The sequence below is a fragment of the Ailuropoda melanoleuca genome, chromosome 2 (genome assembly GCF_002007445.2).
Source record: "Ailuropoda melanoleuca isolate Jingjing chromosome 2, ASM200744v2, whole genome shotgun sequence".
In the NCBI taxonomy this organism is placed as follows: Eukaryota; Metazoa; Chordata; class Mammalia; order Carnivora; family Ursidae; genus Ailuropoda; species Ailuropoda melanoleuca.
The window spans coordinates 14,033,877-14,059,554 of record NC_048219.1 but is presented as its reverse complement, the minus strand read 5'-3'; the positions used below and the strand labels follow the sequence as shown (position 1 = coordinate 14,059,554).

The 25,678-nt window shown below is 41.5% G+C and overlaps 2 protein-coding genes across 3 annotated transcripts in view; both read right to left on the bottom strand.

The window, feature by feature from the left end:
• Positions 1-1,200, bottom strand: part of LOC100481911 (thyroid hormone receptor-associated protein 3) — a 12,819-nt gene extending 11,619 nt beyond the window's left edge. Inside the window, exon 1 of the mRNA XM_034645209.1 lies at positions 1,144-1,200. Within this exon, the coding sequence (XP_034501100.1) occupies positions 1,144-1,200 (57 nt within the window). The remainder of the gene's footprint in view (positions 1-1,143) is intronic.
• LOC117797414 (thyroid hormone receptor-associated protein 3) overlaps positions 83-25,678 on the bottom strand; it is a 51,936-nt gene continuing 26,340 nt past the window's right edge. The window contains exons 3-6 of one of the 2 annotated variants that reach the window (XR_004622359.1): positions 6,529-6,696; positions 1,607-2,512; positions 1,005-1,403; positions 83-589 (exon numbers count right to left, since the gene is read on the bottom strand). Coding sequence is in view for 1 of the 2 variants with exons in the window: in XM_034649232.1 (XP_034505123.1) it covers positions 1,388-1,403; positions 1,607-2,512; positions 6,529-6,665 (1,059 nt within the window). In the remaining variant the exon portion in view is untranslated. Of the gene's footprint in view, positions 590-866; positions 1,404-1,606; positions 2,513-6,528; positions 6,697-25,678 lie in introns of those variants that run through there. The other variant, XM_034649232.1, reaches the window with a different exon arrangement.

Sequence of the window (25,678 nt, the reverse complement as noted above, 5' to 3'; positions counted from 1 at the left end):
CATTTTCTCTTTATCGGTATTTGTTTGTTTCTGTTCCTTATCTTTTCCATTCTCTGTCTTCTGCTCATCTAAGTACCTAGTTATAAAAACACAAGGGAGACACAAAAGAGGCCCTTTAAGCAACCTGATCTAGAACAGGACCATCTGGGCTTGTGTTTTTGGTTCTCTGAACAAACATGTCTTGTGGATTCCAGTGTTACCAAAGGACTTTCTACTTGGTTACTTTCTAGTAATTTCTGAGAAGTGGCCTTTCACAGATCTATAAACTTGGGTGCCAACTAAAAGAAAAATACATGGTCCATGGAGTTGTATCTTACAAGAGCAACCAAAAAGAAAACAGCAAAGGTAATTTTTAGGATACTAAAAAACAAAAACCTACTTACCTGTAAGTGGTCTAGGAAAAAAAAAATTAAGGTCTTATCCAACCTTCACTCAGTCACTTAAAATCTGCTTTCAGCAAAGTTAACATAGAATGTTCAACCTTGGGCTGTTTGTTTTGCTTTGATACAACTCACATTTGGAAATACAAGTCTCAAAAGAGACTTCGTGTTTGCTTCAAGTCACCTAGAAGATCTAAATATGAAATATACTGTGAACACAAATAAAAACAAAATACAAGTTAATTGGGGGAAGGGGGCAGAAACCACCCTACTTGTTCTTATGGAAAAGCAGAGCTCATGCCCGAGTCTCCTAATGAGACTCCCAGCCCTGGCAGGAACCTAACTTAGATCTAAAGCCGAGTCACTGAAGGCTGGATATCTCATCTGTACCATTAATGAAGGAAGTCTAATCAAGTTATACCGGCATTACTATTGCAAAGAAGAATCAAAGGACAGCAGGGCATCAAAAAATATGCTGATAAGAAAGGGGGAAATGGGGGGGGGGTGGAACCACCTGCCCAGTAAGTCCCTCTTGACAACCTGGCCCCAATACAACTTCTCTGTTACATCTCTGCCATCCCAATGCATCCAACCACACAAACAAAGATTCAGGTTCCAACTCACCATGTCCCCCAGAGCAGAAAGACAGAAGCATGGTCACGTCCTCTCCTAACAAGCAGCCTGGGTGGCTTCTACTGGGACACACACCCACCTTGTCATTTTAAAACAAGGGCTTCCTGGACTAAGCCTCGGGCTTTCCCACTCTGCCCAGTCTCCTCAACTGGAGGGTGTGAGGGTACGAGGTGTAGCTCTTCACCATGATGGGACGATGCAGATCGATCAGAGCAGACGGTGGGTCCTACGGGGTCTAACAGCTCCAACGGCCATTCACTTTGGCAAAGACCATATTTTTTTGATAGCTGACCCACAAATCTCTACTGTTCTCTGGCTTACATTGGTAGAATCCAAGGCAAATTTTAAATGTGAAAACATCATTGAAGAGCAGTCTAAAGCAACTTTATGCTGCAATACAAATTCAGGAAGGTAGGAAAGCTAGAGTTAAGCTAAAGGTTTCCTCGGGGGGTGCTTTTCAAGTTCGCTAATGCAAAGTTTAGGAAACAGGGATTACCTTATTACCATTAATCAGAGCTCTGAGATCACATTACAATTAAACTGCCTGCTGGTGAAAGAAAAATACAACCGGGGAGGGGAAACAAGATACTCGCCTCTTTGTATAGGCTGCCCCTCCTGAAGCAGCAGCCTCCTCCTTCTGAGACGAGCCATATGTGGAGCCAGTGGCCGGTGGACTCTTACCGACAGGGCTCTTTTTGGATGGACTCAAGGACCCAGAGCCATGATCGAATGGACCTTGGTGTGTCCCAGCCTGGTACCCAGCACCACTCTGCAGAGTTGAGCCCATCTGGGATGTGTTGGAAAGTGGAGGGCTAGGTTTTGGCACAGGGCTAGGACGGGGTGAGCGCCGCCTCACCACCACAGACTGGAGTGGGCTTTTGAGAGCAGGGCTTCGCTCCCGGGGGCTCAACTCAGAAACTGCAGAGGCCCGTGACGCAGAACCAGCACTGTACGTGGAGGCATCTGGCCACGGTTTCGAGCTGTCAGATGCTTTTGTATCTTGAGAGGTGCCTCCAGAGAACGTCTGTTCCTTGGCCTCGTCTCCTTGGTTATCCCCGGTGGCCTGAGATGGCCGGCTATCCTTGGAAGAGGACTTTTTCTCCTTCGCAGACTTGCGCTTAGAAGATTCCACTCGGCTGTGGTTGGAAGAAGAACGAGAGGACGAGGAGCGCCTTGACCTGTCAGAGGAAGACTTATCGGAGTTTCTAGAATGGCTCCTGGATCTTGGTGAAGGGGACCTTCTCTTTGGGGACCGGGATCGGGAGCGGCCCCGACGAGGACTGTATGCTTGCCGGTAATTCTGCCAATTTGAGCGGTAGTTTCCATAGCCACCTCGGTTATACTGGCCCCACGGATAAAAGCCTCTGTTGCGCCCTCGGAAATAATAGGGCCTTCTATAGCCTCTGTTGTGACCTCGGAAATCCCGGTTCTGATATACTCTTGGGTGATTTCTCTCTCTGTTATGAGCTGGAGAATATGATCTGGAACGAGACCTAGAACTGAAAAGGGGGATGGGGGAAATATTTGAATTTTTGACACAAGCCTTTTTATTCAAGAAATACCTGCCAACAAAGAGGTAACAGTTTGAAACCTTGTTCTTAGATATTTTCAGTTTTATTCTCAAAGAAACAAACTTAAATATTTAATCCTAATGCTGACCCATGTTAACTCCAAATATATAGGTAAGAATCACTTTCACAAATGATCCACTGAGATTGCTTCATTAATACTGTAGCACATTTTAAACAGAAACGTAATTTCTACAGTGACTAAAAGAATATCAAATGTTCTTAATGTAGTAAACTAAACGAAACCATTTTAATTAAAGTATACAAACTGCTTAGGGTTTCACAGGGGATTTTGCAGGTCCCTGCGTCACTGGAAGTCAGAAGAATACAAGCTCGGGTTCATAGACTATGCAGGTCCTTTGGCCCCTACACTGGCAGAACATTCCACTCCCCGTCCCATCCAGGCCCTCCATCTGTGCAGGGCTACTTTCTTAGATTCCACCAGGACCTGGGACTGTAAATACACAGTCCCAAGCAAAGAACACTTAAATAGGAACTTGGAGAATGCAACCACCAAAGCTTAAAAGAATTCACTGAAATCAGGTCAGCAAATATAAACAATGGTTTTTTACTGAGGATCTGGAAAGGGTCTCACTACTCAGGTCAAGTTTCTGTTGCTTAACTACAAGATCCTACCTGGGTGCCACAAGAGGGCACCATCTGATCACGAGACACCCAAGTACACGGATTACCCAAAGAAAACTACAAAATCAGCCCTCTTCCCTCATTATCACCCAGATTTCTTTCATGCCAACCTAAAGCCTAGTGTCGTGTTCTTCTTCATTCAACAGTATGGAACTCTAACTGAGCAAAGGCGCATTTCCAGAACTACGGGGATTCAACAGTGACCTAACTTTGTAAAAACTACATGTTTATGAATGCTAGGCTTGTCAATGACAGGGAGCTTTGTTTCCACCAAAAAGCCAAAAACTGTTATCTGTTGGTGTAATAATCCACTGGGGTCCTTGGATACCTGATGTGCCTCGTCAACTAAGATACAGATCATTCACATTAACCACTACTCCTAAACAGTTACATAAAAATATGTAAAATTATTAGAAAAGTCCAAAAATATTTTCTTCATATATAGTAGGAAAAAACCCCTTTGGTTAATCAATAGAACTTTTCATATTAGACTTAACTAGGAACTGATACATTTTGTTTGCTTGTTTTATAATAACTCCACTTACCAAATATGACAGGTCTTAACTAAACAAATGGTGTTTTTAAAAAGAAACTTACATTTTATTTAATCTAAAGAAGATAAAGTGGGATTGGTCTTCCACTCCTTATTACCCATGGTGTTCAGACTCTTTACCCCGAGAACAACAGCGACGGGCAAAAATGCATCATATTGCTGCTTGTTAACAGTTGCTATTTAAGTACAATTAAAAAACAAAAACAAAAACTTACCTTCCATACTTTTCATTCGAAAACAGTAACAATATAAGAAAAGAAGGAAGAGGCAGATGCAGGCTATGAAACTGAACATGACCCGATTAAATGGCTACACTTGAGGGAGGTGATGCACCACCAGCACTAAGGAGGGTTTAATTCATGTTCCCATCCTCAGAGGCTACTGCTGCTTCTGTCACCAATTACTAGTGAGGGCCCTGTGGCATACTGCATCCAAAACCCGCAGTCACTGCACAGATGCAGGAACATGAGTCGCTGCAGATTGCAAAGAAGTTATTTACGAGAAGTCACTTAAAAGGATACAGTCTGTGAAATACAAGGAAACAATCAATTTTCTCCAATTCTGTAGAATTCAGCAGTTAAGTTAATTTAAAGGCATGGTTTCTCAAACTCTCTGGATAGTATACTTTCCTTGTAGGAGAGGAAAAACAAAAGAAAAAAAAATCATGGAATAGATAATCCAGAAATAAAAACTGAACATCCAGCGGCAAATTTATCTGTTTCTAAAAAAACAGAGATGTCAGACTAGAATCGAGTATAAAAACATGTTTTCCAGTGGAGAAATTCCTCCAAAATAACATTCTTCTCAGTATAAGACAGCACATAACGTGGCTCTAGGCCTACCCCAGCACATATTGCCCAAGATATTTTTCTCTCATTGGCCAAGTCAATGATCACGTCAAATAATCTGTAGAATAAGAAGAGATCTGTCTGAACAGATCTGCCCAGAATCCCAGTTATCACAGATACTTCAGAGCTGGTTAGCATTTCTAACCAGTTCAATTGTCAGTTCAATTTTGTCACTCAGCTTTGGTTGCACAGCCTCTTGTTTTTGAGCCAATTACTTAATTTTCCAATTACTCGATTAAGTTTTAAAGTGTTACCTTTCAGAACCAACTGAGCTAAACTGAAATTTAAATGGCCCAAATCCAAAGACTCTGGGCACAAGGCAGGAGTTACTTACTAGAAGTCGCTGCTCAATCCCACATCTTGAGAGCAACTTCCTAAGGTAGATAGAAATATATTTAGTGGGTTTCCCTCTTCTTTTTTTCAGAGATGAAAAGTGGAATAGAATTTTACTTATATGGACTCTCACACAATTGGGCAACAACCTCTAGCCTATGGCTTGAACTAAGTTTGGTATAAAAATGCATGCCCAAAAAACAAAGAGGAGAGGAAAGGCTAGGACTCATTACCCTTAAGCTGTAATGTTATTTTAAAAAAAAAAAGTTATCTACTGTTTCCTTTGCCTGAGGGAGAGACTCACTATATTCCACTCTGTATCAGAATCCTCGGTATTTATGGACACCAACTTTTTATTCACCCTCTAGTTTGAAATTAATTTTCAGGCAGGTCTCTTACAGATTCCACTTAAGAATTAACTTCTCATCGCTTCTTGGCCTTTTGGCTAAGATCAAGTGAAGAATTAACCTGCTATTGTTGGGAGGGGAAAAAAAAAGAATCCCACCAACCATCTCTTTAAGACATTTTAGGAATACAACAGGACTATGGGAATAAAGAATGCAGCTTAATCATTACTTTTCCTGAGGTTTATTTTAAATTTCATAATCAGTTCACTTAACAAAAGAATTCTAGAAATTCATGTGAAATAAAGAACATGGGGGGGGCGGGTTCCAAGTGGTGAGACTGAGAAATTATCTCCTTGCCTGGTGCAACTGACAAAAAGAACAAAACTATTCACATTATCCCCCTTTGGTAGTTAAACACACCGACATTCACATGTAGAAACCTGTATATACTAAAAGGTTCTCGTCTACTCACAAAAGAAAATTAAAAGTTTTAAAGAGTGAAAAACCCAACTCCCAACACATCAAAAAAGGAAAGGCGCTGAGGGTTAGCATCCTAGTCTAAGGCATAACTGAAATGGGCAGATCTACCTAAGTGTGAATACTGGCTGAATTAAAGAATACTGGCAACAAACTCAAAAGAATTATTTGTACACTCAGGCACAGTGATGTCTGCAAGAGCGATTTCTGGATGGTCTGCTGTGTTTTACTAGACAGACACAGCTTGTTAGCAAGCGGCACATCAGATGGACACGCACAATTCCCGTGAAGTTTTTAAGGTTTAACTCGGTTAGAGTTAATAAGGCTTCTTCCCTCCCAATGTCGTTCATACTATTAATCCTCTTAGCTATCCTTTCTTTGCCGATGATGCATACACACTTTGGTCCAAAGCCTCCAAAAATACTCCAGGAAAAAACAACCAGGTGTAGAGATTTCATTGAAGCAAGCAGCTCAGATAAAAACAAAATGCTCTTTCTTCCAAAGCAGATGAGAAACAGTACACGCTGGCAGAGGAGAAAAGGAATTAGGCAAACAGCATGGCAATCAAAGGTGATTTGGATTCACAGCGCTTCAAGAGACCTGTAATATCTTATAGCCCAACCCTCCACCTTAAGCTAACCCACTCTAACTGACCCTCACAGAAAAGAGTCTAGCAAAAGATCCTCAGAGACCCACAATGACCGATGACAATGGTTACCCTGATACACAATCACATCCCCTTACCTCAGCCTGCGCTTCCTCGAACGAGACACAGATCGACTTCGGGACCGAGACTTCGAAAATGAACGAGAACGAGATCTTGATGCAGATCTTGAACGAGAAGAGCGAGATCCAGACTTGGATTTGTTTGTTTTTGACATCTCTGAAGAGAAGGTCACTTTTCAATTACACCTAAAGTAAGAAAACAGAGTCAAACAATGAGGGAATACCTTTGCAAACCTGAACTTCTCTGGAGACTTAGAAACAACAACAACAAAAACACACACAGATAAAATGACTGATTAAAAACACTTGCCCTTTTACCAAGAGGGATTTCTATGTTAATCATACTTCAATTAAGAAAAAAGTTTTTAGGGGCACCTGGCTGGCTCAGTTCGTAGAACACGCAACTCGTGATCTCAGGGTTGTGAGTTTGAGTCCCATGTTGGGTATGGAGCTTACTTTATATAAAAAAAAAAAAAAAATTTAAAGGAGGGATTGCTAAGCAGTACAGTCCCAAACAGTCCAAGCTACAGTAGCAAATGGAAAATCTGACCTGTAGCCCTGATTTGGGAACACAACAAAACACTGATAAAAGTGAGGGGAGCTACCAATGATTTGGTGCATACAGTCTTTTTTCAATAAGCAATTTTTTCAGACTAAGCAGCTGTTAAAAAGTATTGAGACCTGAGACAGGTTTCCCAATTCTAAGAAAGGAAACTCTATGCAATGGTATCTTGGTTACTGAGTATATGGCAACATCTGACCATTTTCTACTGCCTGGGCCTTAAAGTCATGAGGCAAATCCTATTAATATTTAATTCCAAGAAAAAGGTTAAAAAAAAGTGTGACAGAACAACAAACGTGGCTGGGAAAACTGGACAGCTACAGGCAAAAGAATGAAACTGGATGACTTTCTTACACCACACACAAAAATAAACTCAAAACAGATTAAGGACCTAAATGTGAGATCTGAAACCATAAAAATCCTAGAAGAGAGCAAAGGCAGTAGTAATTTCTTTGATGTTGGCTATAGGAACATTTTTCTAGATAGGCCTCCTGAGGTGAGGGAAACAAAAGCAAAAATAAACTACTGGGACTCCATAAAAATAAAAAGTTACTGCACACTGAAGGAAACAATCAACAGAACTGAATGGGAGAAGATATTTGCAAATAATATATGTGATAAGGAGTCAGTATCCAAAATATATAAAGAACTCATACAACTCAACACACAAACAGAACCATTAAAAAATGGGCAGAAGACACGAATAGACATTTCTCCAAAGACATCCAGGTGGCTAACAGACACAGGAAAAGATGCTCACCATCACTCATCATCAGGGAAATGCAAATCAGAACCACCTCACACCTGTCAGAACGGCCAAAATAAAAAACACCAGAAACAACAAGGGCTGGTGAGGATGTGGAGAAAAAGGAACCCTTGTGTGCTGTTGGTGGGAATGCAAGCTGGTGCAGCCACTGTGGAAACAGTATGGATGTTCCTCAAAAAATTAAAAATAGAATTACCATATGATCCAGTAATTCCAATACTGGGTATTTACCTGAAGAATATGAAAACACTAATTCAAAAAAGATATATGTACCCCTACGTTTACCGCAGCATTATTTACAACAGCCATCATACAAAGGTAACCCAAGTGTCCACTGACAGATGGATAAAAAAAGATGTGGATGGGGCACCTGGGGGGGCTCAGTCGGCTGAGCATCCGACTCGATTTCCGCTCAGGTCATGATCTCAGGGTCCTGGGCTCTGCGTTCAGCGGAGAGTCTGCTTGAGATTCCCTCACCCTCTCCCTCTGCCCCACACCCACCCACCTTCTCTCTGAAATAAATAAATCTCTAAACAAAATGTATTATCAAATACTCTAATACCACACGGTGGCACATACTACATCCTGTAAAATACAGGACAGCAATCCAGAAACACAGTACTAAGGTAATTTATAAAGTGAAGAACTGTCACTTTCCTTTAGCTCTTCTTTTTCAGGTTTCCCATGAAAAAACAAAATTGTCTTTTTCCTTTTCTTTCCTCCCCTGCAGGAAGGAATAGAGAGCCCCAGAGTTGCCCTGACAAGTTTGCTTGGTTTGGTCTGCAAGGCACGCTACATCAAGCCAACTCATTTATTCTCCTTTATATCCTACTACAACTTTGGGCATCTTCCAAGCAGCAAAAAGTTGAAGTGCTATAGCACGTGTCTATCAAAGACCAGGAGGAACAAGGGATCTGTCAAAACCCACAAAGCTAGTTAACAGGCAAACCAGGCCAAAATTCCAGAGCTTATTCCACCACACATCGCTGCCTCACTGCTTTGCTGAAGAGTCTTTTATGATGCTGCCCCTGGCTTGGGAAGGAAAAATGATAATCAGCAAACACTTCACCCTCCCCTACCTCTTGGATTTTGTTCTCAGCTCAAAAGCCATCACCTCAGAGGTTCGCCTGGCCACACAAAAAAGTAGCCACCCTGTCCTTCTCTAGGGTGCTCCAGGTCACAGGGGAAATAACCGTAACCACGAAAAAGAGACCTGATTTACAGGAGGAGGAGAAACTGCTAGGAAGCCAGAGACAAAGGGTAATGAGTAGAACATGGCTAAATGAGGATGCCGAAGACCTAGAGTCTAGACCCTGCCAAAGGCACTGAGCTCTGTGTGCTTCAGCAAGGTCAAAGAGATTTCCATTTGAAGCCGATTTTTGGCAGTAGCATCATTATGCAAAGCCAGGACAGAGGACTAAGTTATTCAGGGATAGGAGGCGGAGGTGTAACTGAGCAATTTATAAAAACTGAGTATGGAAAATGCATTTTGTTTTTCTGGTTGGACTTCAGCGTGTTTTGGGGTTTCTGGGTTCAGTTTTGCTGAATGGCTGTTTTCTGTCACAAGTTTAGGGCTATCTTTGTCTGCCTCATAACATCTCTGCCCAATCTTCAATTTTAGCTTGAGCCAGAATGGAAAACCCTTTTAGATCATTCACACAACAGGTGGACAATATCAGACTTTAAAAAGAAAAAGGGGGGGGGGAAACGTGGCAAGTTAGTGTCAACCCCCAGAAATTGGAAAATTAAGAAGCTAATTTTCAGGGGCGCCTGGGTGGCTCAAAGGGTTAAGCATCTGCCTTCAGCTCAGGTCATGGTCTCCAGGTCCTGGGATAGAGCCCCACGTTGGGCTCCCCGCTCGGTGGAGAGTCTGCTTCTCCCTCTCCTTTGGCCTCTGCCTCTCCCCTATGCTTGTGCTTCCTCTCTCAAATGAATAAATAAAATCTTTTTTTTAAAAAAAGCTAATTTTCATTAAAAGGAAGAAAACACTGTCACCTAAATACAGAGACAAACTTAACATTTCTAAATATATTAAACTTACTAGAACGGACCAGTATGCTTAAGAGTCACGATACTGTAATACCACCCTTATTCCTACTCCTTGAACGTTTTAAATGTGAACTGAAACTAATTTTAAAAACATCATTATACCCTGAGAATTAAGTGGAATAACTTTGGATGATACAAAACCCCAGATGGAAATAAATCAATAAATCATTTAATCATTCAAGAAGATGCTAGCTAGTGGATAAACACTTAAAATTAAAGCAGATTTGGGGTGACTGGGTGGCTGAGTCAGTTAAGCGTCAGTCATGATTTCAGCTCAGGCCATGATCTCACAACTGTGAGACTGACGGGACTAGGTGTGGAGCCTGCTTAAGATTCTTTCCCCCTCTGCCCCACCCCCCCCAAATTTTAAACCAGATTTGATCCTTGCCTTCATGGAGCTCATAGTCTATAGGTGCCGAGAGACAACAAATAAGCAACCAAACAAAAACGTAATTACAAATTCTGGTAGGCACCAGAAGACAAAGACCATGTAATGTTAACAGATTTATACCATGTAGTAGTGACTTACTTAGGTAAGATGGTCAAGAGGTGGCATTTAGGCTGTCACCTGAAGACTAACAAAGAGCAAGTTACAAGAAGAGAAAGGGAAAGAAACTGTCCAAAAAGACATTAATTTTTTTCTCTTGATATACATACATATACTTCTTAGTATAAGGTAGGAACAACCATAAGTAAAGCCATTTGATCAAATAAGCAAGTCCATTCAAAACAACTCTCAATTCTCTTTTTTGAAGACTCTTAGCCATCACTGTGATTACACACGCCTTTTCCTCTTTCTACCATTTCTTCCATGTCCATGTTCCACAAATATATTGAGAGGTGAGAAAGACAAATACCACCTTGGAAATCAATTTGGCACCTTTTTACATGTTACAAGTACCTAGCATTTGATTTCTGTTCAAACCAGAATTTCCCCCAAAAAGAAGTTTTGCTTCTTCAACAAAGCCCACCCTTCCTGGGGAGGCTGTTTCATTTAGATTATAAAAAAGTCCAGCCCCTACAGAAGAACTGTGGCATAATAGTAGGGCTCATGACTATGAAGTGTGCTTCAGGTAAGAACATGTCCCATCAAACACAATTTGGGTAAAAACTTCTCACAATTAAGGTAAGGTAGTTATGCTCCTACACCAGCATTATAAAAGAATCCACCAACTGAACAAGTAGCAATCAATAGTTACTATTAAGTGCCTGGCATGTTACGGATGCAGAAATATAGTACCTGATTCCTCAATTCCTATAGTTAAGGGCCTGGTAGGATCCAAACAGTCTCAACTCTCCAACATTCTTCAGACAATGTGGTATCATATCCACACTATTACCTTGTTTGCCCCTGAATCAATTCGTTTGTCTTCCTTTGTTGGGATACTCAGAACTTAGAGTCATTCTACAAACGTGTTCTAATACAGAATATAACTGCATCCAAAAATTTCTCTTTCTGGAGAGCCATTCCATGCACACGTTGGAGTGAGTCTCAAGTCACTAAGCCCAGACGTCTTTTCTCACACACCCTTCTGCAGCTGCAAGATATCCTCCTCCATCTTGTATTTATACAACTGTTGCTCTAGTTCTTTTTTCCTCCTACTTTTAATTTAAAACCCAAGAGAAGGGGCGCCTGGGTGGCACAGCAGTTAAGCGTCTGCCTTCGGCTCAGGGCGTGATCCGGAGTTATGGGATCGAGCCCCACATCAGGCTCCTCTGCTGTGAGCCTGCTTCTTCCTCTCCCACTCCCCCTGCTTGTGTTCCCTCTCTCACTGACTGTCTCTATCTCTGTCAAATAAATAAATAAAATCTTAAAAAAAAATTTTTTTTTAAATAAATAAAACCCAAGAGAAGAATTTCAAACAGCCTTTTGGAATCACTTCAGATCAGATTCTGTCACTTGGAGCAAGGGTTCAAACTGTTCCCGTGGAGCCACTTGAGAGCACTTCCCAGAGCCATTAGCTTTTTCAAAGCCCAAGCCTTCTCCACCAGAACCATTCCTCTAATTGCTACGCACATCATCCAGCCTTGGGAGAACAGATGCATTTTACTTAAAATGAAGGTCTTAAGATACATAATTATATGGCTTTTATATCATTAAAAACACATCTTATTTTTCAACTCCAAAGAAAGAAATAATATTGGCAAAGCCAAAGTGAACTTCTCTAAATCAAAAACTCTCAAAGATAAGGAAGAATTAAATTATTCCCTTTCCCTTCTCACCCCAAATGAAGTCTCTTCTCCTTGTCCCTAGTGATTAGGCCAGCATTATCTTAGCAACTGTTAGGTATCTTTTGAATTCACCAGAATAAACATTATGGGAGTATTTACCCCAGGGCTAGAACCCTGCAGGTAGCCTACTGAGAGGCTGTACTCAGGAGATTGGGTTCCTAAAACTAAGTAGCACCAACTACAAACTGAAAAGGCCAGGCTGGGGTTCCAACCTTAGCACCAAATAACCAAACCACATATAAACCACACAATATCCTTCAGTCCAAAAATATTCGGTTCGTATTTTCTTTTATTTTTTGGTTCGTATTTTAGACTTTATCTTTATAGGGAAAGGATTTACTAGTCAAGCAAACAAAAACAAAAGGCAAACATACTACAACCTGAAAACAAAATGGTAACATCAAGCAGACCCAAAGCCCTCCTAACATGTGAGATCAATTCAAACCTAAGTCGTTTAAAGCTTTCTAACCCATGGAAAGATAACAGAAATGGAGTTGGGCGGGGGACTAACGCCTATGATGAATAACAGTCTGATCTCCGGATATCTGCATCTAAACTGCTTCAATGGGCACGTATTGCAAGGCGCACTGGGTGTTATTCGCAACTAATGAATCATCGAACTTTGCATCAGAAACCAGGGATGTACTGTATGGTGACTAACATAATAATAAAACATTAAAAAAAATAAATAAAAAATAAACTGCTTCAATGGCTCCCCAGCTGTAGCTGAACGTCTCTAGAGGGCTTTGCTGAGCAGACTACACTTTTCTTTTCTCATTCCCGTATCAACTTATCTCACAGAATATTCAATTTCTTCAAGAGATCTCACATACTTTAAAGAGAGTATTCACAACATTTCACATGGTGTTGAACTCTCATTTCAATGTACACATTACAACCAACTTAAGACCAAAGTACGAGCTATTCTCTTGATAAACACCAGGCTCTTCTAGCGCCAGCAGCTTCCCTGCAGCAATGACGCATAGTTTCCTAGGTTATTAAAATGTATTAACATCATGAAGCTTTCATTACTAATTCTTACTCCAAGGACTCATGACAGAAAAGCCAAGTTTTAATTCAAGACAGCAAGAGCGTTACTAAGGAACAACACTTATTTTAATGTTTAATTTGGGTTACAGGACCCAAGTAAGCTCTAAACACCTAGACAATTTCAGGACAGGAAATATCACCCTCTAAGTGGAAACTAACAGAAAATTAATGTCAAAACAATAAATAAGAACAATCACCTATGGAAATCTTCCCCAAAACCAGTCCTCCAAAAAGAAACGCAAGAATCTTATTAGCGTTGGGGCGCCTGGGTGGTGCAGTTGTTAAGCGGCTGCCTTCGGCTCAGGGCGTGATCCCAGCATTCTGGGATCGAGCCCCAGATCAGGCTCCTCCCCTAGGAGCCTGCTTCTTCCTCTCCCACTCCCCCTGCTTGTGTTCCCTCTCTTGCTGGCTGTCTCTATCTCTGTCAAATAAATAAATAAAATCTTAAAAAAAAAAAAAAGAATCTTATTAGCGTAAAGCTATTATTAGAATTCTTTTACTTAAGTCCCTAGTTTAAAATATAAATACCGGGGCATCTGGGTGGCTCAGTCAGTTGGGCATCTGTCTTCGGCTTAGGGCATGATCCCAGGGTTCTGGGATCAAGCCCCCCTCTCCCCGCACAGGGCTCCCTGCTCAGCAGGGAGCCTGCTTCTCTCCCCTCTGCCTCCAACCTCCCCCCCTTGTGCTGTATGGCTCTCAGTCAAATAAATAAAATAAAATCTTTAATAAAATAAAATGTAAATACCCTATGATACCCTGAAATATTGAAATGCATAAAACATACGAGACATACGTTTATAAACACACAAGTTTTAGTCATGAATAAATACTGAAAGCGGGAAATTGAAGCATAAGAATTTGCATCTTCCTGGGGCACCTGGGTGGCACAGCGGTTAAGCATCTGCCTTCGGCTCAGGGCGTGATCCCAGCGTTATGGGATCGAGCCCCACACATCAGGCTCCTCCGCTGTGAGCCTGCTTCTTCCTCTCCCACTCCCCCTGCTTGTGTTCCCTCTCTCACTGGCTGTCTCTATCTCTGTCGAATAAATAAAGAAAATCTTTAAAAAAAAAAAAAAGAATTTGCATCTTCCTGAAGTTCAAAGAAAGAGAAAGCTATGATTTAATGACCCGTAACAGTCATCTAAAGAAACCTAAAAGTATGGGACCACAGAGTTCAAACCTGAGAGTCAGTAAATAACCCAATGAAAGTTTCTGCCTTGGGCAACCCTCTCGGGTCCCCTCCCTCTTTGGGAGCTTTGTCCTAAAGACTCACTATCACTCAATAAATCTTGCTTTGCTGCCCACCACCAACAACAACAAAAAGTTTCTGCCTTGCTTCTGGCCAAGACAAGCTGGAGTGGGGATATATTTGTCTCTAGCAAGATAAAGTTTACAGGATATTTAGGCCGACAATGGTGAACAAGATTTTAAACTGGGACTATCCTGAAGGGCTACGATACATCATTCCCTCAACTAGGGCCATTCAGCTAGGCTGATTACCAAAGAACATCTAGCTCCTGGGGCACCTGGCTGGCTCAAGTCAGTAGAGCGTGGTGATTCTTGATTTCCCTCAGGGTTGTAAGTTCAAGCCCCATGTTGGGTGTAGAGCTTACTTGGGAGTTTAAAAAAAAAAAAAAAAAAAAGAGCATCACAAGCTCCTCCTGCTCTATTATCTAGAATACACCCATCAAACATCCTTCTAACTCAAGAGTTCAGTCTCTGAATGCACCTGCCTACCAGAAAAGACAGCCCTAGACAAAAACCGGCTTTCTTGCTAGGTACGTTATCTACTGACAACTGATTCCCGGGGCGCCTGGGTGGCTCAGTCAGTTAAGCGTCTGCCTTCTGCTCAGGCCATAATCCCAGGGTCCTGGGATGGAGTCCCATATCCGGCTCCCTGCTCAGCACCGCCCCCGCCCCGCCCCGGTCAAATAAATAAAATCTTAAAAAAAAAAAAGGGGGGGGGAAAGGAAAATTGATTCCCTGGCACTCTGATTTATCAATGACAACTGCTAATGTTTACCAAGATACGTTAGATAAGGAGCTACAAACCTTCAGCATTACCTCATTTTGTACACCCAAACCTCATTAACTACCGTGTTCTGTACCTGTTTTAGAGAACAGAACACAAGGACTTAAGGAGTCAGGTAACCTGCCCCCAGAGTTCCGAAGCTAAATAGGTCCAGAATTCAAACACGAATTTTTCCAACGTTGTGACTCACCATCACCTTATAGGTTAGCTACTCCGTTTTCGTATTTCACCCATCAGTCTCGTGAATCTGATCAGTTAAAAAAGAATCTCTTGACGCATAATGATCTCTGAAAGAATTTAGTTCTTATACCAGCAAAGCTGAAATGCTAACTAAAGCAGAAAACAGCTTTCTTCCTCCACCCCTATCTCTAACTTGTAACCTTCCAAAATATGGAAACATATTCTGCTTGAAACCGGTCTCAGAACTTTCAGCACAAAAAGAAGTCTCTTGCCAAAGGCAGGAGGAACGTTTCTGCTGTAGATCATTTGAGAGAGCCTAAACAGGAAAACTACAGCCAAGTGTAGAGAACGAAGGGCTTCATGTAACAAGAGACTACTTACAAGAAACACAAATATAACCACCTAGAATTTAAAAAATGGTTCTTGCTTGGGAAGGGGCAACACCAGCCTCTTCCTGGGAAGGTTCTCTGCCACAGAGCTTCCATCCATCTTTAAGTATGATGATAGCTGCAGGTTTTCCATACAGGTCTATCAGACTGAAGAAGTCTCTACTCCTAGCGTGTTGAACATTTTTATTATGAGAGTGTGTCGGGATTTTTTTTCCCAAATGTTTTTATTGTGTCACTGAGATCACATCGTTTATTCTACTTATATGATTTATTACATTAATTGGTTTTCAACTGTTATTGTAGAACACCTGTTTTTAAAATAGGTCTTAAAATTATTCGCAGCTGTTTATGGATCTCTACCATAACCGTAGAAGAATGGGAAAAGCTCCTGAGGACTGATCCAACATGGGCCTGCACTGGCTGTCCCTTGCCCAGGCCCCATTACTATGTCTGCTCTGCCAAGAGGACAGCACGCTTTCCCAGATCATACGGCACTACATCTGATGACCGTAAGGTAACACGAGAGTTCTAACCAAATTAGTTTAACAATTCGGGATACCAAAACCAGGAGGCTACAAAATGAACTGGCCAGAGATCACCGTACCCACAGCGATCCACTGTATCTTCAGCACTTTGCACGGTGCTTAGCCACAGAGTGGACACTTCACATCTGCTAAATGAACTGGCTCTTTCAAACTTCCTCTTCATTCTCCGTGCTCCCCACCCACACTAGCACAAATAATAAAAGACCAGTTCATCAAATATTAACAATACAATCCGGGAATAGAATTCAGTCTGTACCACAGCCCTAATCACACCTGCTAAACTGCAAGGTGTATCATTCATGTCCGTTCTACGTCTTACACCAACACACACAAGGTCAAACTGACCTCAGTGTTAGGGAGACAATTTCTTAGTGCCAGGTTAGAGTAAAACTCCACTACTACCAAGTCCAGTCAAGGCAGCCATGCTTTCAATAGTCGCTAGGGTAAGAAGTAGAAAATTCTTGGTGAACAAGACACAAAATGACCAAGATAAAGAAAAGATAGATGCAAAAATACCGAGAGAGAAATTTAGCATTCATAAAAGATTGTGGACAAAGCAATGGCCTGATTTGTCCTCTGTATGCCTCTGGATAGTTCACGGTAGGAAAGCAGAGCTCAGGTGAAATATTAAACATGTTTACTATTTTATGCTTTTCTCTGGAGATTATCCCTCTCCTAAGTGAAAGAGGGAAACAGCATCAAGAGCAGCTGCGGGTATCTCTAGGGTAACATTTTAAACTGGATACCCCACCTGTATCCCTGAAGAAACTGAAATCAAGTGGAGGAGGGGGGAATGACAATGAAGCTGTCTCTGATTTCAATTCAGAACTGAAATTAGTATATTTATGTATTTAATAATTCACTCTATTAAGTGGCTCTCTTAAATTATTAAGTAAATCAGTATAAGTAAATTAGTGTAATACTAATTTCAATTCTCAGGCCCTAAAATTTATAGAGATGAATACTCACATGTGCATTAAACACCTTCCTAAAGGGGGGGAATGGCCTGTAGGGAGAAATGGCAATTACTGCCTGAATAATTTAAAGATACAATAAAAGGCTTGGCCTTGCCTAGGTTATAAAATCAAAATTATTCTGGGGGCATCTGGCTGGCTCAGTAGGTAGAGCACAGGACTCTTGATCTTGGGGTCATGAGTTCAAGCCCCACATTGGGCACAGAGCTTACTTAATTAAAAAAAAAATCTATTCTGAAGTTTAGTATAAAATTCTTAAAATATTGAATTCTGTGGGATTTGGTAGAACTGCTTTAAAATGTGTAATATGTAGGTACAGATGTACACATAATACATACCTATAAGCATACACAGCCAACTGTTAACAGTGGCTACCTCTGCGGAGCAGGAAGGAAGATGCAAAGAGGAAGGGGGAAGGAGAAGAGAGACACACAAAATGAGGAAGACAGGATGACAGCTTCTTACTGGACATGTAATTCTCTTAGCTGGTCATTTTACAGATGACTTCCCCCCATATTCTAAAAATAAAAATTGTTGACATTCCAGAGTTAATGGGTTGATTCTTTTATCTTTACTGTGGAATCAAACCTCTATCCACCTTCTTCTGAGATATTTTTAAAAATCCAAAATAGTAATTTCCATGACCCTAAATAAATAAACCTGCATTGTAATTACTCAAAGTCCATTTGGGGAAACCTTATTACAACGGGATTGTTTTACTCTTTTATGACTTTAAGGAGAGTTAAGAAAGGCCAGCCTTATAGCCAACTGGGCTCTATTTCTTTAAAATGTTTTTATTATGCAAGTGTTGATTCATACACAAAACTGGAAAGAACAGTGTAAAGAACCCAAGTGTACCCACCATCCAGCTTCAAAAACTTTCAATTCTCTGCAGGTGGACTCTATTTATAGTCAAAATCCTAACAAGTTTTGGGGGCGCCTGGGTGGCACGGTGGTTGGGCGTCTACCTTCGGCTCAGGGCGCGATCCTGGTGTTATGGGATCGAGCCCCACATCAGGCTCCTCTGCTATGAGCCTGCTTCTTCCTCTCCCACTCCCCCTGCTTGTGTTCCCTCTCTCGCTGGCTGTCTCTATCTCTGTTTCTGTCGCATAAATAAATAAAAAAAATAAAATAAAAAATCTTAAAAGGGCTTTAAAAAAAAATCCTAACAAGTTTGGATGGATATAGCCAGTCTCTGCAGCTATTTTCCTGTATCTTTTCCCTTAAAAAAAGAACAAAAAACCCATAAAAAAACAGACTCCTTATACTAAACAAACCCAGAAACACAAATATCAAATCATTATGTTGTACATCTGAATCCAGTATGTCAATTATACCTCAATAAAAAAGAACAAACCCAGGGGTGCCTGGCTGGCTCAGTCAGTAGAGCATGCCACTCGTAACCTCAAGGGGGAGTTCAAGCCCCACGATGGGCGTAGAGATCACTTAAAAAGTAGAGATCCCTTAAAAAATAAAACCGTAGGGGCGCCTGGGTGGCTCGGATGGTTGAGCGTCTGCCTTTGGCTCAGGTCATGATTGACAGGTCCTGGGATCGAGCCCCATGTCGGGCTCCCAGCTCAGCGGGGAGTCTGCTTCTCCCTCTCCCTCTCCCTCTCCCCCTGCTTGTTCTCTCTCTCTCTCTAATGAATAAATAAAATCTTATAAATAAATAAATAAATAAATAAATAAATAAATATCTTTTAAAAAAATGCAATGAAGAGACCCAAATCGCTCAACTCTACATGCTTTTCCATGTGTGCATGCAAGTAAGTCCACAAGGAGAATCATTTATCAGCAAATAACAATCACTCTGACTTAAGTTCAAACACATTTAAAGCAAATTCCAAAGAGCAACCCTACCCTAAACTATCTCCTAATTCCAGGACATGAGTAATCCAAAATACCATTCCCATTGTGGGCTGTTTCATCAACTTGTTTTTAGAAGTGTGACTACTTCGTAACAGTTGAAAACATCACTATGAGAGAGTAAAAAATATTATTAACAAACTACGTGTGTGATTAGCAACCCAAAAAGCTACAAGGCTTTTAATTCTACAGAGTCCAAAATCCACTGTAAAAACTGGCCTTTAGGGAAATTTTTTCCCCAGTGTGTGTTTTTGTTTTTTAAGATTTACTTATTTATGGGGCGCCTGGGTGGCTCAGTCGGTTAAGCATCTGCCTTCAGCTCAGGTCATGACCTCCAGGTCCTGGGATCCAGCCCTGCATCAGGCTCCCTGCTCAGCGCAGAGCCTGCTTCTCCCTCTCCCTCTCCCTCTGCCTCTCTGCCCTGCTTGTGCTCTCTCGCTCTGTCTCAAATAAATAAATTTGAAAATCTTAAAAAAAAAAAAAAAGATTTACTTATTTATTTGAGCTGGGGTGGGGGGAGAGTGGGGGCAGAGGAAGAGAGAATCTCAAGCAGACTCCCAGCTGAGTGCGGAGCCAGATCTCACAACCCTGAGATCAGGACCTGAGCCAAAATCAAGAGTCTTGACACTCAGCTGACTGAGCCACCCAGGCACCCCTCCAATGTGCTTTTTGTTAGTCTTACTATCAGCTTCCCTCAAAATAACACTTTATTAATGAACGCCTATACTTTAACTTATGCTAACAACAGACCTGTTTATAAAACAAATTGCCAACTATCCTTCCTAACAGTTGTTGTTGGGCTGGAAAGAGAATTCAAAGGAGGAACCAGCTTGGCAACCTTCACAGAAACAGTACAGCACAGGGATCCCCTCTGTGCCCTGAAACTGGAGGGGTAAGGGGCAGCCAGCAAAGCTCACACCCTCAAAGAAACAGTATCTGGCCCCTGGTTTTTGTGTCAGGGTTAACTGCAGAAACAAAGACCCAATTCCATTGTATTGTTTTCACTACATAAAAAAATAACTCTTTATCCATAGACACATGGATTATTTTTCTGAGTATTAAGAAGTTTCCCTGAGGGTAAGCTCTGAAGTAGTTTAGAAGTAGAGCAATTAAGGAATGGCAAGCCTGGCAGAAAGTACACGCGGATTATTTGTAATAATAAAACCTTTTTTTCTCCCTAAGTCAAGAACATTGTCTATGTGGGAAATACTAGGTCAGCTTTTATGCACAAAAGTTCGATTCCAAGTCCTCCAAAGTCAGTCTCTAGCGCAGTAGTTATCTCTCAAACAGGAACTCCAATTCTCTCAGAAAATCCATACCAAACTTAGTAGCAAAAAAAAGAAGGGGGCGGGGGTTCTGCTGTCACTTCAAACTTGAGGGAAATTCCAGGGAAAGGGGTAATCCCTTTCTAATTAATAGTATTGCTACTTACTCTGGACCTTTGGCCTGTCCTTATCTGTCCGACAAAGCTAGTCTCCCAAAGCCACCAGATGATCTGTTACAGACTGTTGGTGAATCCAGCAGGCATCCCAGCCTACCTCCGAAAGAAAGTCTTCCTGACTTCCCTCCTTTCAAGTCCAAGCGCCAGTCATCAGCTAGTAAACAACAGACTGTCACTCTAGCCTCCTGTTTGGCTATTTGCAAACTCCTTTCTTCCCTCCTTGCCCCCAAAATATCAAGACCCTCAGGGGAGGGCAGAACTGATCTTTTTCACTGAAGCAATGAAAAGCTGAAAAAAATTAGTAACTGGCACCAAGCAAGTACACAAGCACCTTAAATGAGAGAAATTTACCAAAACCAAACTAATGCTCCTGATAAACCCAGAAACTCTTATATGCGCCAAGTGTTTTTATTTTTACCTCTCTCTATTTTTCATTAATAAAATGAGGACCTGAACGGCTCACCAAATAGTCAAAAAACTTGAAAATTTACACAAACTTAGCAGGATATTCCTCGTCCTTACTTCAGACATGTCCTAAAACTGGAATTAAACAGAATGGCTTAAACTTTTTGTTTAAAAAAAAAAAAATCATCCTGGGGCGCCTGGGTGGTTCAGTTGGTTAAGCAGCTGCCTTCAGCTCAAGTCATGATTTCAGGGTCCTGGGATTGAGCCCCATGTGGGGCTCCCTGCTCAGCAGTGAGTCTGTGTCTCTCTTTCCCTCTACCCTCCCCCCCCACCCTCACTCATGCGCTCGCTCTCACTCTCTCTCTCAAATGAAATCATTTTTTAAAAGATTTTATTTATTTATTTATTTTAGAGAGAGAGTGGACGAGCGGGGAGAGGGGCAGAGAGAAGCAGACCACCCACTGGGTAGGGAGCCCAATGCTGGACTTAATCCTAGGACTCTGAGATCATGATCTGAGCTGAAGGCTGACGCTCAACTGACTGAGCCACCCAGGGGCCCCTCAAATAAATAAAATCTTGAAAAAAAAAATCATCCTTCCAGCCCCAGCCAATTAATGCAGAAATTTACTGTAGAAGAAATCATTTAAGATTCACATCACATTCTACTCCTTAATAAAGACCAACCAATCTGCCCCAAAATACATATTAGCTGACCATGGACTTCACCACTTACCTTCCTACTGTGCTTAAAAACTTAGCACTTGGGGCACCGGAGCGGCTCAGTCGGTTGATCACGTGACTTGATTTCAGCTCAGGTCGTGATCGTGAGATGGAGCCCTGGCTCAGCGGGGGAGTCGGCTTCAGTATCTCTCTCCCTCTGCCTCTACACAACTCCCCCTCACTCTCGTGCTCTCTTAAAACAACAACAAACCTTACCAACTTGCACCGGGGACAGGCGACCTGTACCACACTGAGGCAGCACCAACCTCACCTGGTAAAGATGAGGCCCCAGAACAAGTCAGGGCTCTACTACAGACCCTGTCAGGATGTGGGACACTGCTTCTAGCTTCTTTCCATCACAGAGCCAGCAAGAAGTCTCATTTCCTTCTTGCTCTTCAGTGACTTAATTCATTTCTTGTCCCAATGACATGGAAAACTCCAACCCTTCCATCTTTCACTTTTTAAAGGAATGGGACCATATTACAATTCTTTTTTATTTTTTTAATAAAAAAAAATTTTTTTTTAACTAGGCACCACACTCAACATGGAGCTTGAATTCACCACCCTGAGATCAAGAGTCAGAGACTCCACCAACTTAGCCAGCCAGGCACCCAAGGGCCACATTACTTCTGAATACTTGGAAAGGTAGGAAAAATTCAGTGATATGTATTCTCCCTATGGCACAGAAGACGGCACGCAGAAAGGCACTAATTATTTCAAGACTGATTTCCACATAGCAGTCAGAGTTCCATAAAGCCTGCTTACTTGCCTGCTTTGACATTAGAGAAAATATTAAGATCCCAACGATAAATCTTTGCTGGGAAACACCTTTATTCACTCTTTTAATCAAACTATTTCACCCTCAATCAGAAACTAAAACATGGAAGTCTTGGGGTGCCTGGGTGGCTCAGTTGGTTAAGCCTCTGCCTTCCTCAGGTCATGATCCCAGTGTCCTGGGATGGAGTCACATGTCAGGCTCTCTGCTCGGTGGGAGCCTGTTTCTCCCTCTCCCTGCCGCTCCCCCTGCTTGCACTCTGTCAAATAAATAAATAAATAAAATCTTTAAAAAATAAAATAAAAAACATATGGAAGTCTTAACTGGTGGAGTACTATATAATATTCACAGAAGAAACATAATTTCAAAATCAGTCAGTGCCTGGAAAGTCTAAAAAATCCACACAAATAATGAACTAGGTAAAAATGCACATAAATAATGAACTAGGTCCCAAGTCACCAGCCTGAAAGAAGCTAAGTAAAATAAAAGGCATGCAAAAAATTTTTCACACCAATTTCTTTTATTGTAAGTATGCCTTTTAGAGGTATTCTGAAGGAATAACAAGTGGTAAAGAACTTTATTTGCCTGAACCCTGTGTATTAAGTACAGTCTATGGTTTATCTAATAATGTCATAGCGAAAGGAAGTGACTTGGAATAAGAGAGGAGTCTGGGGAACTTCAAAAAAGTAATAATCTCTGTAGATTTATTCTTTTGTTAAATGTGGATAATACAGGACATACAACTTCTAAGGTTTCAGGATAGGCAGTAAATCGGGCTTTACAAACAGGACACTGCATTAGAAATGCTTAATGGAGGGGCGCCTGGGTGGCACAGCGGTTAAGCGTCTGCCTTCGGCTCAGGGCATGATCCCGGCGTTATGGGATCGAGCCCCACATCAGGCTCCTCTGCTATGAACCTGCTTCTTCCTCTCCCACTCCCCCTGCTTGTGTTCCCTCTCTCACTGGCTGTCTCTATCTCTGTCGAATAAATAAATAAAATCTTTAAAAAAAAAAAAAAGAAATGCTTAATGGAAAGGTAAATATCCAATCATTTCTCATTTTAAAAAAGTTTTGCTCTCTCATTAAAGCAAGTTTCACAATCTCTGTATACAGGCGCACACTGGAGATATTGGCAGATCTGGTTCCAGAACACTGCAATAATGCAAGTCAAATGAATTTTTTGGTTTAAAACTTGTATTTACACTATACTATAGTCTATTAAGTGTGCAATAGCATTACATCTAAAAAAAAATTATCTTAATGAAAAAATACTTTATTGCTAAAAAATGCTAATCATCATCTAAGCTTTCAGCAAGTTGTAATCCCTCATCATAAATCACCATAACAAACATAATAAAAAAGTTTTACGTACTGCAAGAATCACCAAAATGTGACGGAGAGACATGAAGTGAGCAAAAACTGCTGCAAAGACGCACCAACAGACTTGCCTGATGTAAGGTTGCCACAAGCATTCAATTTGTAAAAAACAAAATAAAACCAAAACATAGCATCTAAAAGCACAATAAAGTGAAGCACATAAACAGAAGGTAGGCCTACAGTTACTTTAGTAAGACTGACAGGAGTATATTCTCCAAAAATACCATGGTCCAGCAAGAATCAAGAGCATGCTTCTGTTCAGTCTATGAGAATTTACTGAACACTAACTCCCATGCGATACGTTATGTTAGATGCAGCAGACAAGACAGACAAGTTCCTTGTCCTACTGCAATTACACACAAAAAAGTATCTTTCATTATCTCTTCAGGTTCATAATGTGACTTTGGGAGTTTTCTCTTGCATGCACCAGAGTAAAGTCAGAAAGGAGATCTTGTGGGATCTTTTCCTAGTCTCTCTCTGAAGCTTTCTCATGTGTTGAAACAGAGGTAATGCTTTAGTTAACAATAATGTATCAGTATTGGTTCATTAATTCTGCCAAATGTACCATACCGATGTAAGGTGTTAATAACAGGGGAAATTGGGCATGGGGAATATAGGAACTATTATGGGTTGAACTATTTCCCCCTAGCCCCCCAAATTTATATGTTGAGGTCCTAACCCCAAGTACCTCAGAATGTGACCTCATTTGGAGATAGGCTCTCTACCGAGATACAGGACTGGTTACCATTACAAAAAGAGGACATCTGGACACAGGGATATGTGGAAGAAAGACAATATGGAGAGACACAGGAAGAAGAGAGCAATCTATATGCCAAGGAACCAATCCTGCCAACACCTTGATTTTTTATCTCTGAGCCTCCAGATGTGTGAGACAAGAAACTGCTCTGTTGAAGCCACCCAGTTTGTACTGTCTCTCAGCAGCCCTAGCAAGCTAATACAGGGATTTGGTACCATCCTTGCAGTGGTGTGTAAACCTGTTCTCAAACAAAAAGTTTATTAAACAAACAAACAAAAGGCAGGGGGGGTTGGTGTCCATCTCTCAGTTACGAAGACCAAAGCAGACAGATGGCTAGGAAATCCTGCTCAGGGGCAAAGGGAGCCGTAATAATCGTGACAAATGGTAAACAACCAAGCTAGACTGGAACCCAGGTTTCATTCAGTCTTCTCCACAATCAGGTTACTTCAAGACAGGCATAAAGGTTGGTTGTAAGGGAGGGAATATGCTGAAGGAAATTATCAATCTAAAACGCCCCATCTCCAGGAGCCCGGCTGGCTCAGTCAGTGGAGTGTGAGACTCTTCATCTCAGGGTGGTGAGGTTCAGCCCCACGGTGGGTGCAGAGGTTATTTAAAAATTTTAAAAAAGGGGGGGCGCCTGGGTAGCGCAGTCGTTAAGCATCTGCCTTCCGCTCAGGGCATGATCCCGGTGTTCCAGGATCGAGTCCCACATCAGGCTCCTCTGCTATGAGCCTGCTTGCTTCTTCCTCTCCCACTCCCCCTGCTTGTGTTCCCTCTCTCGCTGGCTGTCTCTATCTCTGTCAAATAAATAAATAAAAATCTTAAAAAAAAAATTAAAAGAAAAGTCTTTAAAAATAAACAAATAAAATGCCATCTCAAATGGACAACACCTCTGAGAGTCACTTACTTTTTTTTTTTTTTTGAGGATTTTATTTAGTTGTCAGAAAGAGAAAGAGCACAAGCAGGAGAAGCAGCAGAGGGAGAGGGAGAAGCAGGCTCCCCGCTGAGCAAGAAGCCCAACGTGGGGCTTGATCCCAGGACCCCGGGAT